General features: G+C 41.5%; 1 protein-coding gene across 5 annotated transcripts; it reads left to right on the top strand.

Annotated features, from left to right (window-relative positions):
- The first annotated feature begins 2,030 nt into the window (after window positions 1-2,030).
- FKTN (fukutin) lies at window positions 2,031-15,185 on the top strand. Of its 5 annotated transcripts, XR_014846676.1 has the most exons (11): window positions 2,031-2,203; window positions 3,383-3,442; window positions 5,305-5,508; window positions 6,953-7,230; window positions 8,002-8,134; window positions 9,734-9,863; window positions 10,981-11,114; window positions 11,338-11,462; window positions 12,645-12,699; window positions 13,011-13,185; window positions 14,244-14,379. XR_014846676.1 is itself a non-coding variant. In XM_085041852.1 (9 exons), the coding sequence occupies exons 1-9, from the start codon at window positions 2,099-2,101 to the stop codon at window positions 12,633-12,635; spliced, it is 1,269 nt and encodes a 422-aa protein (XP_084897978.1). In that variant the 5' UTR covers window positions 2,031-2,098; the 3' UTR covers window positions 12,636-12,654. The 5 variants fall into 5 exon arrangements, 4 of the variants coding, with proteins under 4 accessions (XP_084897978.1, XP_084897976.1, XP_084897977.1 ...); XM_085041852.1 differs by lacking the exons at window positions 13,011-13,185; window positions 14,244-14,379 and having other exon boundaries at window positions 12,536-12,654; XM_085041850.1 differs by lacking the exons at window positions 12,645-12,699; window positions 13,011-13,185 and having other exon boundaries at window positions 2,032-2,203; window positions 14,244-15,185.
- The last annotated feature ends 845 nt before the right edge of the window (window positions 15,186-16,030 follow it).

Genomic DNA, 16,030 nt, shown 5'->3' with positions numbered 1-16,030 from the left:
TTTCTTGAGGAATCATGAAGTTGACAGGTTGGCTGAGCCCTAGATGTTTATTTTGTATCTGGAACTTGAGTGTTTCTTAAGTATTTGCATTGTGAACTTGTGATCTCTTTTTGCAGAGGAAAGTGCAAAGTAGTTCGCAATTTAACTGTACCTTCTTCTGCCTGTTCTGTTGCTTGGGCTTTGGGACAAAGATACTCAGACGTGATGTGGTTCTTGGTCAAGTGTCTGAATCTGTTTTATACATTATCTGCAGATGTTATTGTTATGCAAATACTCTGTTAATAATATTTTCTCTCTCCATTTTACTGTAATGGACACCTGACTAGGAGTTCTTGGGGATAAACTGCTACAAACTCAGTTTTGAGGTCAGTTCTGGTCCAGGGCTGTAGTGCACAGACACCAGGACAGACTGGCACCTCCTCATCTTCACCATCATGTCATGACCTTGAGTGTGCAGCTGCAGTTCCTCTTCAAATTTCCCTCTGTGGAAAGAAAGGGGATGTTTACAACCAGCTAATGTGTAGTGAGAACCATGAGTATTTTCCAGCCCTCCATGAGAACATTTAAATTACGAATTTTATTTTTTTTCATTTGGGTTTTTTTCATTTGTTTGTTTTTTGTTAGCAAGCTTTATTGTAACATGCAAGGTGAACTTGATATTCACCTATGTAAAAATGTAATTTTTCTTCAACAGTTAGTTAGAGGAAAGCTTGGAAGTGTTTCATACTGTGACTTGTGACTTGCAAGTTTTGGTTTAACTAATTTCCTAGGTGAACTTTAACATGTGACTTTTTATCCTTAAAATGATGGGTTTGTTATATAATAGTTTGCACAGATGTCAGATTTTTGCTGCTAACATCTAGTCCAGCTGTTTTTAGTATATGGGGATATGAAGAATTGCCTTAAGCACTTTGGGTATTTTTTTTTTTAGACTGTTTTTTCTGGACTAGTGTCTCTCCAGCACCCATCATCATAGGAAGATGAGTGACACCACACTGCTCCCAGTAATGGTTTTTGTTGCAGTTGGTGCAGGGCTTGTACCTGCAGCTGGACAGGGATGCCTGGAGCCCATGGAGTTACCTTTTCCTTTGTGAATCCACTTTCAGGGATTGGAGGCACTGTTCTTTGGCAGTGGATTAGACTTTTTGAAGGTCTGTAGTTTTGCCCTGTAGTTGAATCCACCAGGCAAATGCTATTTACTGTTAATTACTTTGGAGGTGATACTGCATGGTGGCTAATCAGGAATTTTCTGCTCTATGACCAAAAGGAGATGCTTAATTTTTTTAAACTACTGACTGCTGGTATTCTGAAGTTGTTTAAACTCCAAAAGCCTGACTTTTGAGGAGCTGGGGGTTTCCCTTGAGGTATTAATACATTAAATGAGTGCAGCTGTCATTGTCCTGTGGAAAAATATGAGGAGAACAGTGTGAACTGCAGCTAGCGATGTCAGTGTCAGACAGGATAATTAAAAAACCAAACAACCAAACAACAAAAAAACATCTGGGGATATAAATGCTTCTGCAGACACCAAACAGGCGGGGCAGAAGCGGCAGGTTAATTTCTTTGAAACGCAGGAAAAGCCAGTGTACAAATCCTATTTCCTCACCCCTCCCACGCTTCAGATGGAGACCGGGCGAACCACCTGGGAGCGTGCTGGGCTCGTCCGTGCTTTCATTTTAGAGACTGCGGGGTGTTGGATGGACGCTGACCGTGACTTGTGTCGATGTTGTGCGCCAGCGTCGCTATTTTTGGGTGTGCTGTGGCAAGGGCAGCCTGGCCGCGGGTTCCCTCCGGAGCAAAGCATCCATGCCCGGAGGCCCCGGCCTATGTGCGGGGTCCGTCCGCGTGTGACGCGATGTTTTGTACTAATACAGAAGTCTGGAACCCTGCGTGTGTGGCCTTGTGTGGTTTTACCGCCGCTTTTTGGGGGATTTGGGGAGGTTTGGGTTGGCGAGACCTTCGTGAGGGGGGGATTTGCGACGGCCGGGGGGGGGGGGGGGGGGTGCGTTTTGCGACGGGCGGCGGCGCTTTGCGGCGGCGCTTTCCGGCGTGAAGCCGCATCGCGGTGAGGGCGGCCGGGCAGGAGCTGCCGGGGCTGATGCAGAAAATCAACAGGAACGTCGTCCTGGCCCTCCTCTCGCTCACCAGCCTGGTTTTCCTGCTCTTCCAGCTGTGCTATTACAAGTTCTACCTGTCGCAGAAGGTAGGAGAGGCAGCGCGCTGCCCGCGTTCCCCTGCGGAGCTCTGTGGGCGTCAATCCAGCCCCGAATTCCCCGGGGCGGCTCGCGTTTCCCTCAGCGAGCCCAGGCCGTGTCTGGTGCCAGGGTACAGTGGGGTTTGAGTTCCCAGCCTGGTATCCGAGTCACTGTGTCAGACAGGGGTGTCCCATTTCTCCCGGACAGAATGATGCTCCTGCCAGGAGCTTTTAACCCTCAGCTCTCGTTGCTCGGCGACTTTTATTGACCCCCAGATCGAGCTGAAGGCTCTGCCAAAGGGAGGCAGCAGCTGTGGGTTGCGTGTTTTCCAGCACTGGTGCTGGGGAGAGAAATCCCAACTTTTTTTGCAGTCGTGACTCGGTGCTCCTAATGTGCTGGATGTCACAGATTAAATCCCGTTTATAAAAGCCGGAATGCCCTTTGTACTTCTTTTTACACCTGGCCTGGAAATGTCCAGGGGAGTGATTTTCTGTAGCAGCAAAAGAGGTGGATGTTACTGTAAATTAAGTACTCTGGGGGCTTCATAGTTTACAGTTGCACCTCCAATTCAACAGAGGAACTCCCTTTGTTTTTACGGAAGAATCGTCTAGGATTCAAGTGTCCTGACTTGTTTTTTGGCTTTTCTTCCCTTATTAAGTGCTGGCAGGGTCAATGACAGGTGCTTCTGCAACCTTCGACTTCTTTCTCACCGTTTCTTAAACAACAAATGAGGAATTCTTTTGAAAAGCCAAAAACTGAGCCAGGAGCTGCTTGGAATCACTCATATGAATGTGCTTCCTTTAAAACAGAATTGTCTAGGATTACACCTGGAAAGACTGAGGCATAGTCCTGCTGTCTTCCCCCCTGTGATCTTTGTATGACAGGGTTTGTCATCCTCCCATTTTATGTCTGCTGGCACATTGACTGGGAAACCTGAGGCCTCACCATGCAATCCTTGCATGTCTGGAGGTCCCTGAGGCTTGTGTTGTCCTTCTAAATATACTAAGCTAGGACAGTTGTTTATGATTTCACATTCAATACTGTAGCTGAGACACCAGAGGCATAACCCCTGCCATAACCATAAAGTGGATAAATGTCACATTAGAAAGCAAAGATTCAGCTGAAACTTTGGGGTTTTTTCTCTTCTTTCTCCCTCCTCTCCTTCTTTTTGTTTTGTTTTTTAATAGAATGGAACAGCTTTTTCCAAACTCAGAGGAAGCCAGTCAGGCCAAGACAGCACTAGATGGGTATGTACAGTGTCATTGTTCATACAGCTCTTCCACAAGTCTCAGAGAAAGAACTCACTCGGAGCTGCAAATTCAGGGTCCAGCTCTCTTCACTGGGTACTTTCTACTTGGAAGGATGAAGAGATACACTTCGTAACTTTGCTCAGTGAAGAGAGTATCAAAACCTCAGTGTAACATGAACATGAGAAACAGTTACAGCTTCTCAACCTTTGCCTGCGCTTAGCAGTGTTGGTACTGTTTCAGTAAGCAACGCTTGTCCTTCCGAGGCAAATCCACCGTTTTGTGTCCTTTCAGACTGAGTATTGAACAGATCGGCTGGTTTGCCACGCAGTGCCAAGCTGCTGTGCCATGCAGCTTCTTTGTCAGTCTGAAAAGGTGCTGGGTCACACAATCCTCCTTTGCCCACTCCAGGTGTTAAACCTGCTGCCCACTGTTCTGTGTCACCTGCTTGTGCTGGGTTGTAAAGCTCTTCACAAGCAGGAAAATGTCACATTTCAGCATTCACCAGCTGCTGTATTCCAGCCCTCGTGACCAGTGCTGGGAGTGCCATTAGGCACTGGAAATGGGATATATTTGTTGTGTCTTGCTTCAGGCTCATGAGACTGAATGCAACCAAAACATCAGCCCTGGGGAACCAGGAACTAGGTTATCATATCTGTTGTTAGGATTTGTTTGGAAACAGTTTTACAGAAGACTTTTGTTAACTGATCTCCCAGTGGAAAAACAGCACAGATGGTTAAGGAGAAGGATGTGCTGGGGGCTGGCTGCCTTTCAGTTTGGATGCAACATGATAATGTTGCTAATTAGCAGAATGGCCATTTAAAGGCCTGGTTTCTGCTGAGCAAGAGGGAAGGTGCTCTGGTTAAGAGCTGTCCCTGGAAATAATCCAAACCAACTGCTCTGTGGACTTCTGGCTTGTGCCAGGAATGTCTTGCTGGTGACACCCCTTGGAGCTGCCTATCAGGTGTGAGGTGTCATGGTCACAGGGGGCTTCCAGTCTGTGAGCAGAGTTCTCCTAAGGGTTTAACTTGCTTTTCTGAGATTGTTAGTGATAAAGGATGCTCCATGATCCTGCCAGAGACCTGTTGCACTCCAAGCTTTCCTCAGAGTCCCTGCAGAGGTGTGTCCAAAATACTAAATTTGAACACGTTTTCTCATGATGACTTGACATCAGGCCATCTCTTTCTACCATTATTTAGGTTTTTTTAAACTTATTTAAGTTTGAGCTGAAAGCATCTGTTTTCCTGGAGAAGTGATGGGTTGGGGAAGGGGAAGTAGATAGTTTTGCACAGATTTTTTTTTCCTGTTCATCAGTCTGATGTGCCAGTTTTAGTCACAGAAGTAATATGAGCACATCATTTACCTTTCAGCTCCGTGTAGCTGAAATCACAGCCTTGCTTCTGCCTGTACCACACAGGTGATGCTGCTGCCAAAACTCTGTTGCTGACCCACATCCTGTCCTCATGTTTTCACATCTCTCTGAAGCCAGAGCTTTAAAATCATTAAATTTAAATGTTGCAGTTGAATACATTTAAGTAGCAGGGTGACTGTGATTGCTGTAAATGGCTTCTGTGTGCCATTTAACTGTGCTTGATTAATGTTCTCCACTGAATCAAGTTAATAACTCCTGTCTCAGGCACAGAGCCTTCTTCCTACAGCTTTTAACCCCTAATGCAGTGTTGAGTGCCCCAGGTAGAATCCAAATTTTCTGTGGCACTTGATCCTACCTTCTCAGTCATGTGGAAGTGAAGTGTACACTCAGAGGATGTATTGGGGGATAAAATTTCCTTTTTTTAGTGGGTTGGGTTTTCCTTCTCTCAGAGAGTTTTAATGCATTAACCTTTGTGTCCTCTGTCAAACAGCATGTGGTTAGGAAGTTCCTAGGATTAATATCCAGTCACAATATTCCAGTGTATTTGATTGATCCTTTGATTCTGGGACTGGTTGACAAAGACATTGAGCAGATCAGAAGCTCTCCTGATGGCCCCAGCCCAGAATGCAAGTACTTCTGTGCTCCAAGAGACTTCACTACCTTTGCACTACTGGACAAAACGTGGAAACATGAAGTGAGTGCATGTTTTCAGTTCACATTTGTGTATTTTAATGCATTCAGCTGTTCTTCGATGTTGTGACTTGATGCATCCATGTTTGTACCTGAATTCATGTGGTGATAATATTTTAGGCAGGGGGAACTTTGTTTGAAAGTAAAAGTATTCCATTCACTAGCCTGGATACATTAAGAGTCATTTATAGGTAAAACTTCTTAGAAGCTGTCTGCAATATTCAAAAAACCACTCATAGTAAGAGTCCATGCCAAAAAGGAAAGAAAGAAGGTCTGTTAGAAAGGAAAGAGGAGAACCCTGAGCCTGTAATGTAGGTGAAGCTGTCAAAAATCTGGAGTTTGGGGAATTGTAAAGAAGGAAATGCAGGTATTGATGTGACAACTCTGGAAAAATTATCATAGTCTGCTGGTTTACGTTTCTTGTAGCACATCCTTGTATTTAATACCATTTAATGTGCTGGTATGTCTGCTTCTCTGTGCTGTTAGGAGATTTTTTAGTGAGTGTATTAAAACCAGAGCTTTAGCAAGTGATGAAGGACAAAATTAAATCCCGGATTACTTCATCAATTAGGTGAAATTGGAAATATTTATTAGATTAATTTGTACAGACTAAAGATACCAGTGGCAAACAGCTTTTTCCTTTTTTTTTTTTTTTTTTTTTTAAATTAGAAAAAGCAGGAGACATGGAAATTATCTGAGACTATTTTAGTGAAGAACTTGAGTGAACAGGGGTGTCACTCTGGACCTGATCAGACAGTTGTTTTACCCATAGCTGTGAAGGACTTAAAGAAACTGAGAATCAAGTCGTGTGGCAGCACACTCATAATTAATCCCTTTCCCCCCTGCTTTGTGTCTCAGTGGTAATATCTGTGTCATCCAGAGGAGAAGCTGATATGCTTTTATAAAACCTTGCAAGGGGGACAGTTGAAAAGCTCTTCAGATGCTGGTTGGTTCTTTTGTTTTTAATCATCCAGAATTTAATTCCCTTTATTTACAGAAATATGAAAGTCTGTTACCTAGAGCAGCGTTCAGCGAGATTTTTATTTGCCCCATAAAAGAAGAATTTGCAGTAATCATTTTTGTATTAGTGGTGGTGTTACTAAAGAACTTAGGAACATCAAGTTTGGCAGAAGGATAATTTTAGAGAATAGTTTAAGAATACGGGGTAGGGTACTGTGACAAGGAATAAACCTAATCCAAGCATGGTTTACAACCTTTATTTGTTGTTTTATTTTATTGTTGGAAAAAAAAATTAAGACAAGGAAAGAAGGTGTTTGGAATTGCTTGTGGCTTCTGGTCTTCAAGCTCTTAGAAATTTTTGATTCATCTGTGCTTTGATTAAAAAATGAAAATGGGAAAAGGTATCAGTTAATAACAAGCATTTAGCATGCAGTTTTGGTTTTCTCTAACCTTCAGCCTGCTGTGCCTCCTGCCTCTCTCACTTTCAGGTGGGCCTTTTTAGAACTGCTGAGAAGATGGGGTTCCAGTGGCTGAAGGTTATCAACAAGGACCCCCGCTTGGATGGGATGGATGACCTGTCTGGGATGGAAATTCCCTTGCACTACATATTCAAACTGGCATCCCATGCCATTCACCTGGTGGTCTTCTATGAGAGGAGTGGCAATTTCCTCTGGCATGGACCCCTGAGACTCAAGCAGCACATGGACAGGAAGTTTGTGCCTTTCCGGAAACTCCACTTTGGTCGATACCCTGGAGCCTATGAAAAGTGAGTTCACAATGGGAGAAGGAAAAAGTCATCATGGCACTCCCAAAATGACTTCTTTTCTCTTGGGTGTAAAACTACCCTCTTTCCTGATGTGAGGCTGTAAAATTTAGCTCACGTGTGATTCAGACCCAGAAGTGTAGGCTTTGAGAACTTTGTGTCTGAGAAAAGGAGAGGAACATTGAGACATTTCACAGGTCAAAATAAATCTGTTTAACTTTTTCCTTTAATTTGACCCCATTCTTTCATCCTTTTAAAATGTGGAATCTGTATGGGTTATGTGCCTAAAAGTTTGGAGTAAACTGTGTAAGCTATTAAATAATCACACTTTCAGTCATTACAAATGCTGAACAGTTTTTAATTTTTAAAACAAATAGCCTCAAAGTATGGTGTAAAATTTGATTCTTAAGTGCACCCCATACTTAGACAACCAAATAGCCTGAATTTTCAAATGCACTGGACATTTACCCAGCTATGGGTAAAACATCTCTGAACAAATTCAAGTCATGAGTCAGTAAAGCAATCAGTGATTTGAAAAACTGACTTGGGGTTTGTAAGTGTAGGAATTCTTTTTAAACAAAATTTTGTAATGTATGGGGAATTTGTTGAAGCTCTTGTTGCTTTTTTTGTTTATAATTGGTTTTGGCTGTATTTGGGCAGAGGAATCACTACCAGTAGTGTGCATGATGATTATAATCTGAGTTAAAGAAAGAAGAGCCATGTGGTTTGCAAAGGAATTAAATGGGGTAATGTATTATCTTTCTTTCCATGCAGGCCAGAACTTCTGCTTGTTTCCATTGACGACTTAAAGGTTCAAATTCCAAAAAATCCATCCAGTTTTCTAGAGGAGATGTCCCACTCTAGATTTCTTGAATGTAGGTACAGAGAAGCTCGGGCTTTCTTTCAGGTTAGTGGTAACCAGGTGGTGTCTCTGAGATGAAATGTATGTTTTCACTGATTGACCCAAAACTAAGAACAGTTCACTGTTTGGTTTTTTTTTTTTACCTAAATGGAACTGTTCACATGCACAAAGCTAAATACAGCCCTTGATCTTCAGTCCACAGAGCTTACTAAGTGGTAATGAAAGCAAAATTTTACCTGAAGATCATGACTTTTTTTTTCCATTTGTGAGCATATATTTTTCCAAGAGGAAACCAACATGTGCAGTTATCACACTCCCTTACTGTTTAATAGATCTCACGTAAATAAAACTAAGATCTTGTGTATCTTCATGGCTGAAAACTTTCCTTATGGCAGTCCTCAGGGTTTTGAGTAGTGTTTCATTTTACATTTTTTGAACCATGTCCGTGTTCCTTGTTTGGCCTATTTGAATTTGTTTATTCATTCCCAAGTGACATATTTAGTTGCTTTTCTGACTATGTAAGCTAATGTGTTCACCACGATTCAGAGCACTATTTTTAGAATATTGCTCCCTGATTCAGCAGATAGTGGAAAAGTCTCTGCTGCAGTCTGGGGAGTATTTTGTCCTAACTTGAAAAATACATGAATTATAAAGTGACCAGTTCACAGTTAAGACTGTGGAGTCAGGGTCAGGCCACTGAATCTGAGCCATCTCTGAGTTCATGGAAGGGGGGAAAAGGACACTAGAGGCTCCCCTCTTCATTCATTTAGGTGTTGGGTAAAGGGAGGACCACTCTTGTTCAGTCTAGTGGGCTGTAGATCCCCATTTGTGTAGCAGTAGGGTCACAAGGGCACCTGTGTTCTGTCCCTTCAAGTGTGAAAGACAGAAAAGTATGTTCCAATTCAGCCTCCAGGCAGAAATCACCACAGAAAATATGCCCCCAAAATGTTTATTGGGCTTTGCTGGAGCTTTAACACTGAGATAAGTAGCTGGCACCTGTTTTGAACAGTTCATTTTGGCTGCTGGTTGCCCAAGAGCTCTTAAAGAAATCCATCACGAAGCTGAATATTTATTTTCGTGTTAGACTTGCTAATGCTTGGCCAGCCTGCCGTGTTGGTTTTGGCTTTGCATGGACAGCAGACCTTGCCACAGTTGTGGCTGGAAGATTTTTGTGTTCACTCTTTCTCCGCCACAGCAGTTCTTAAAACTCAACACCCGGTTCTGACACTTGGTGGCGCCAAATAAATTAATCATGGAGTTCTGGAGGCTGGAAAAACCTTGATGTGTGCTGGGAGGGACTGATTGTATCCCTGCGTTCCCCTTGGACTCCAGGAATTGACTTCAGCGTGTGCAGAAAAAGGGCTCAGCCATGTTGCTGCCAAGTGCTGAGAATCAGTGTCTAATATGTATTTTCTTTTTCTAGTCTACTGTGAATTTGCATTCTGATGGGTTGCAAAAAAAAAAATGAAGGTTGCTGATTGAGTTTTAATTTTAACCTGTCATTCCAGTGCATGTTCTGAAAATGGGCTGTGTATGTGAAAACAGGTATTAGTTAAGTAAATTTTTAAAGATCATTTTCTCCTAGAACACTGAGAAAAATGAAGTTTGCTCTCTGACAGTAACTTGCTTACTCTTGCCTTCCAGCTGTATCCTGATGATGCTTCTCTTGATGCAGTGGAATTCAGGAAGAAAGCAAAATCCTTGCTTCATCTGGCTGCCCTGACACTGAATAACTTGGGGGTAAAGTTCTGGCTGAGCAGTGGAACATGTCTTGGTAAAACATTTGTGTTGTGTTGCATTTTTAAACTCATCTGAAACTTTAAACACTTCATCCTCCACTGCTTGTGGTGTCAGCAGAGGCCATAAATACTGGTTTGGAAGGTAATAACTGTATTGAAATAGGCCTTTTACCTCCTGAGAAAACACTTTTTCTTTAGAAACCTGAGTGTTGGAGATGCTGGGCAAATTTCCAGCGAAGCATTTAGTGTTGTTAGCAATTACTTATGTTGTGTTCATCACTGCTAGGAAGTAATCAACAGTTCCCTAATTTGTGTGCCTTGGAATTTAACTGAAGTGCCAGTTGGAAAACACTGTGATGAGCACGTATTTCTGCTGTCCAAGTACACTCTAACCCTCTTTTTGCTCCCATACAATTTGATGCTTATCACTGACTTCTGAAATACAGTTTGCATTCATTTATTTATTTACTGAAAACGAACTTTTAATAAAATGACAGTCCATCAGAGCAGGTAATGCAGGTTTTCAGTTCTGCTGGAGGTGGAAGTAGTGTCTTATTGCTGATGGGGATTCTTTTGTTATTGAAACAGTTTGTGAAAACTTGTTTTCAATACAAGCACATTTGGCTTGTGTTTATTTAATCCCAAGGAATATAATTTTCTGAATGAACAGTTACTAAAAGCTGCCTTAATGAAACAGACAAAAGGGTGTCCCACTTCTTGTCTTTCTGCTTTGCAGTGGTAATTGAAAGATGATTAACATCTTGGATGCTGTATAAAACAATAGTTGCAAATCAGAAGCACAGCTGTGGCCCTGTAGCTGTTCATTGCTGATTAGATTTAGGTCCAGATAAAGTTTTTGTTTTTCCTAATGTAAATGCATTTAAAATAGAAAACTGAAGATATTTTATCTTTGTTTTCTCTCTCATTCTTGGCTTTCTGAGGGGGGAGAGGTGACTATAAGTGCAGTAATACTTGTCTTTGATGTGGATCATTCCATGCTAAAGAAAGGCAGAAGTACTGTTTGTGGCCTCAGTCAGAGCCTTCTACCTGGTGATCTTAGGACCACCTCATTTTTGTCTTGCTTTTGTTCTGTTGAATTCATGTTCCTGAATTAACTAGTTTGGGATTTTTCTGTTTTATTTTCTTCCCCAGGCTGGTATAGACAGTGCAATATTATTCCTCACAGCAAAGATGTGGATTTGGGGATCTTTATAAGGGACTACAAAGCAGAAATCATTCCAGCCTTCCAGAAAGCAGGGTTGCCACTGAAGCACAAATTTGGCAAGGTACATAGATAATGAACATTTTGCTCTATGTGTGTCTTTCTGTAGGTTTGTAACTTTGAGTTCAGTTGCAGAACTGTTAAAGAAGTTTAAAAATTGCGGAATTAGTGTGTTTTCTTCAGTTAGGAGTCACCTTGTAATTCTGATGAAAATAAGTTTGTTTTCTGTTGGCATAAGTTGCTTTGTATTTTTATGTTTATATACAGTGTGTATCTGTGTCTTCCAGGTGGAAGACAGCTTGGAACTTTCTTTCCAGGGAGATGATGTGAAACTTGATATTTTTTTCTTCTATGAAGAGGATGACCACATATGGAATGGAGGAACTCAGGCCAAGTCCGGCAAGAAATTTAAGTAAGAGCTGGATTTGTACCACTAATAGGAAAGAAATTGAACAAGTTAGTGTTTAGCTATGGCATTTTATGTGCTGTTGCCTGGCAGAGTCTGTGCTCTTTGTGGAAAAGGTGGATGTCAGAGGGGAATCAGTGGAGATTCTCACTCTGAGACCAGTGAAGCAGAGAGAGAACAGTCCTATGCCTTACTAGACAGTAAATGTCAGTTCTCTTGTGAAATCAAAAGCAGGGCTGACATATCATGTATCAAGCAGATCTTATCTGACTGTGACAGACTCTCAGTTACATAAACACCCAAGATGAGAAAAAGCCTTTAAAACAGTGTTTATTGCACAAACTAATTTTGCAGTAGAAGATTAATCCTTAGGCATATGTCTTGATGGGCAAATATTATGGCAAAAAACCTCAGCTCTCCTTGCACAGCAAAACCCACAATTTGAGATTTTGAGGTAACAGTTTGGAATGCTGGGTTCACTGTAGTGTTGTGACAGCAAGGTAGATGATTCCTGCAGGCCTCACTGTTCATGTTCTGGAAATTAAATTTTTAATAGGATCCCACGTTTCTTGTTTTATACCTTTCAGTATTAAATCAGCAAACAAGCTTCCCAATCAACTCAGCAAACTGAAGGTGGGTTTTGATAATTAGATTTATTTTTTTCCATCACCCACCTTCACTCAGAAGGAGATAGATGCAGACTAATTGACTTCTATGTGGTTTCATTATTTTTCATAATTTATCTGAAATGTATTTGTTTATATTTAGCTAATGGGAACTTAGTGAGCACTGTCATCCACTTGGAGATAATGTCCAAATCCTTGTCTTAGTTATTATTGTTCTGAAGTGATAAATAAAGGCTGGGGAAGATACTCTGATGATCAGATCCAAAGGGATGTTTAGAAATAGACTAAAGGAAGAGCTCTTGGAACATCTCCACAGAAAATATGTTGTGTTGCAGAGTATTTTTTTAGAATACAGCAGCAATTCCAGTTTTCTTGTGTGATGCATTCTGAAAAGCAAGCTGACCAATAAATTCCTTTCCTTTTCTTTGTGCTCCTGTTGCATCTAAATTGCAGTAGCTGTTTCCATGCCAATGGAGTTGACATGCTCCTGCAAAATTCCACTGTAGCATCAAACCTTGGATACTTGAGAGCTATTTTTTCCCCCTCCCTATGATAATGACAGGTCCCAGGCATGAAAATAGGAGGCAAATGTGAAGTTGTGCTGCACTCCAGCTTCTGTATCTTTGGATATTGCAGCTCTTTTGGAACTTCAGCTTTCACAAAACTCTTTCCTTTTCTAGAGGCTCGTGCTTATTTTTGGTGGCAGCTTTTTAGAAGTTCCAAACGAGGCTTTCTAGTTCAACGAGAACCAGATAATAACTTTTCTTAGGCATAGCATCATAAGGAAGCCAAGCCTCTAATTCTGAGCTGGTGTTTCTTGGTTTTATGCATACAGAAAAGGAGTGAGAAAACTGCTTGTTTGCCATCATAAAGGCCCTGAGCCATGACAGAACAAAGCTGTTCAGAATCCTTAGCCAAGTAATTCCAGACATGTGTTATTCCAAATACATTCCCAGGAAGAGAAAAGACATCCAGCTTTTGTTACTGTGAGATGTGAGAGCATTTGGCATGCTTGATCTGAATGCCTGCAACACCAGAATGACCCTCAGTTTTGCTCAGCCTTCATTTCTGTCAGAATTTTGGAGGAAGGCAAAAGTGAGGAGGTCAGTCAGAAGAGAAGTGATTGTTTGGTTATGCTGAATCCTAAATCCACTCTAATAATTTTAAAGAAATCTCCCCAAACAATTCCCCAGCATTGCTGACACAAGCCTGTGCATCCTCCTGATCTTGTCTTGGGGTTGCAGCAATTGAAGCCTCCTGTTTGTTTGCAAAATTAATACTGGGCAGTTGCATTTGCAAGCAGAGAATGAGTATCTACAAAAACTGAGTCTGGGAATCAAATGCACACTGTTTGCTTTTATGCTTAAAATGAGTTAATTTTGTATTTTTTTAACAAAGAGGACTTAGTGTAAGAGTTAATTTAATTGGTAGTCTCTGGATAGATCTAAAAAAATGCTTGATCACTTAGTTCTTCCCCTCCATTTAAGGCACAAAGCAAAATGGTTTTGTTTTCTCATACTGTTTGCTCAGAGCTTAGAAACAAAATTAACTTCATGCTTGCAAGAACATGGAGGGGATAGTTCTAGTTCTTCATACAAATGCACAAACCTTTTCCAAAAGGACTAAGTGCTTATGGTTTAATTTTAATCTTTGAACACGAATTTTAGGATTTTTTTTTTTTTTTGGTAGAAATCTTCAGAACTTCAGAAGTGGGAGTAGTCTTTTATAGGAATAGTAGGTAGGCTTTGGTATTGTGTAACACCTGGACTTGGACACTTCTGTAGGATGTCATTCTGGTCAAACTGTGAAATTTACCTGTGAACTGGCACTGCTGTAATCATGTGTCAGCCTCTTGACACATTTTTGAAAGGGGTAACTATTAAATCCCATTTGTAACTGGCAAAGCAGAGGCAGGGACTAACCCATAGGTGGCAGAACGATATGAGCACAAGCAACAAAAGAATTAGAATTGCTCCTTCCTAAGCACATGAGGCAAATGTTCACCACTTACTGTTGATAATGCACTTGTCCTCTGTGTAAGAGAAAAAACAGTATAAATGTAACATGCCCATTTGCTGCAGTTGCTTCCTTTCTCCTTGAACTTACTTAGAGGTGTATTTCAGTCTTCTGCCAGTGACCATACCCTTCTGTTGTGACACAGGTATCTCTTTCCCAAGTTTTCTCTGTGCTGGACTGAATTTGTGGAGCTCAAGGTCCATGTGCCCTGTGAAACCCTGCAGTACGTGGAGGCCAACTATGGCCCTGAGTGGAAGGTGCCTGTGAAGATGTGGGACTGGAAGAGCTCACCTGCCAACGTGCAGGACAATGGTGTCTGGCCTGTGGATGAGTGGGATGATGTAATCCAAATCTACTAACCCCTGGCTGCTGACAGAGCCTGTCCCCAGAACTGTCACTTTGTGACTTCCCACAGCCCAAAGGCATCAACATGGTTCCCTTTGTAACGCCCCATGTGTTTCCTAAGGAGACATTTACCTCCTTTTGCTTAACAGGTATTTTCTTCGCCTTCATCATGCTTTTTCCAAGTGGTTAAAGGAGAAAATGAAAGGCAACTGGAGGAAAGGGAAGCTGAAAGGAAAGCTGCACAAAGGGAATAGAGAGGAAATGTTGCAGTGAACTTATGGGCAGTTGACTGTTTAAATGTAAACAGTGGCCATGTGGCTTCGACACTCCTGGGATCATCAAAACCTTCAGACTGTTCAACTCTCAAGCTTGATAGAGGGTTAGGATGGGAAAATCTCAGAGAAGTTCCTCTTTTTTCAAAGGAGGTCATGTGACTGCTTAACTTCAAAAAACCAGAGTTACGAGTACCTTGTATGTGCTTGGTTTGAGACTGATACATTCCTACCATGTGCAACAGGTTGCTCTTGGGAGTGGAATGTTTTTATTGCACAAAACCCCTGTGACCACCTGCTTTACATCTAGGAGGTGTCTGGTAAAGGTGCAACACTAAATGGATGGAATGAGAGACTCTCCACATTGGACATTTTTCAATCTGCTCTTTTCGTCTTTAAGAATGTGAAGGTGCATGCTGCTGGGATAGCTTCCCCATGGAAAAAAATAAAATTCTGGTTTTAATGTCCCAGTTCTTGTGTTCTCCCTGTAAAATGTTTGGTTTTTAGAAAATTACAGCTATCCCTGCTTTCCTGCAAGTAGATAGAAATGGGGGTTATTCATAGCTTTCTGTTTCACCAAACAGAGGCCTCTCTCTAAGGGAAAGAAGAAATGTGTACAAATACCAACTGTTCTATCAAATTTGCAGCAGCAATCCTGCCAGTCCTCTCAGTTTCAGTTTCTCCTGCCACTGAAACAGTGGAGTAAATTATTCAGCTTCTGGCAACAGCTTGTCAGGCTGGCTCTTCAGTTGGATGGTAACTTTGTTAGCCTTGCCTGGTTAAGAAGAAAGAGATGTAAAATCCTGCTAACACCATTCACTTGCTAAAGTAACCATGACATCATAAGGGATAATTTCTCAGGTAGAATTTTTGGTACTTTTTCCATCAAATGGGGGAAAAAAGTGAATGTTCTTGTGGTTTTCATGTTTGTAACTCTGTTGTCCTGAACTACTTGGTGTAATAACATGTGGTAAGCCTCTGAGTTTCCCAAATGTGGTAGGTGTTAAAGAGTGAAAGAAAAGATGCTCTCAGAAAATTATAATCTGTCAAATTTTTGATTGTGTAGATGAAAAGACTAATGGAAAAAAAAATGCATGTCCCTGAAAGAGAGCTTCTCTTGAGCAGTTGATTATACCTGCAAGGTATTTTTCAGGTTAAAATGTTTTATCTTCAGAAAATACAAGTGTATATTTAACACTGATTAAAAGGGGAGTCTAATTTGCAACTGGAGATGCTGTTTTATCCTTTGTTTTGTCATCTTGGGCAGCATTTAACACACTTCATTGCAGTTACTGTGACATAATGCACAGAGAAA

This window comes from Lichenostomus cassidix, chromosome Z (genome assembly GCF_008360975.1).
Source record: "Lichenostomus cassidix isolate B80296 chromosome Z, HeHo_3.0, whole genome shotgun sequence".
Classification (NCBI taxonomy): Eukaryota; Metazoa; Chordata; class Aves; order Passeriformes; family Meliphagidae; genus Lichenostomus; species Lichenostomus cassidix.
Note: the sequence above shows the minus strand (reverse complement) of the source record. Positions and strands in the feature narration are given on the sequence as shown.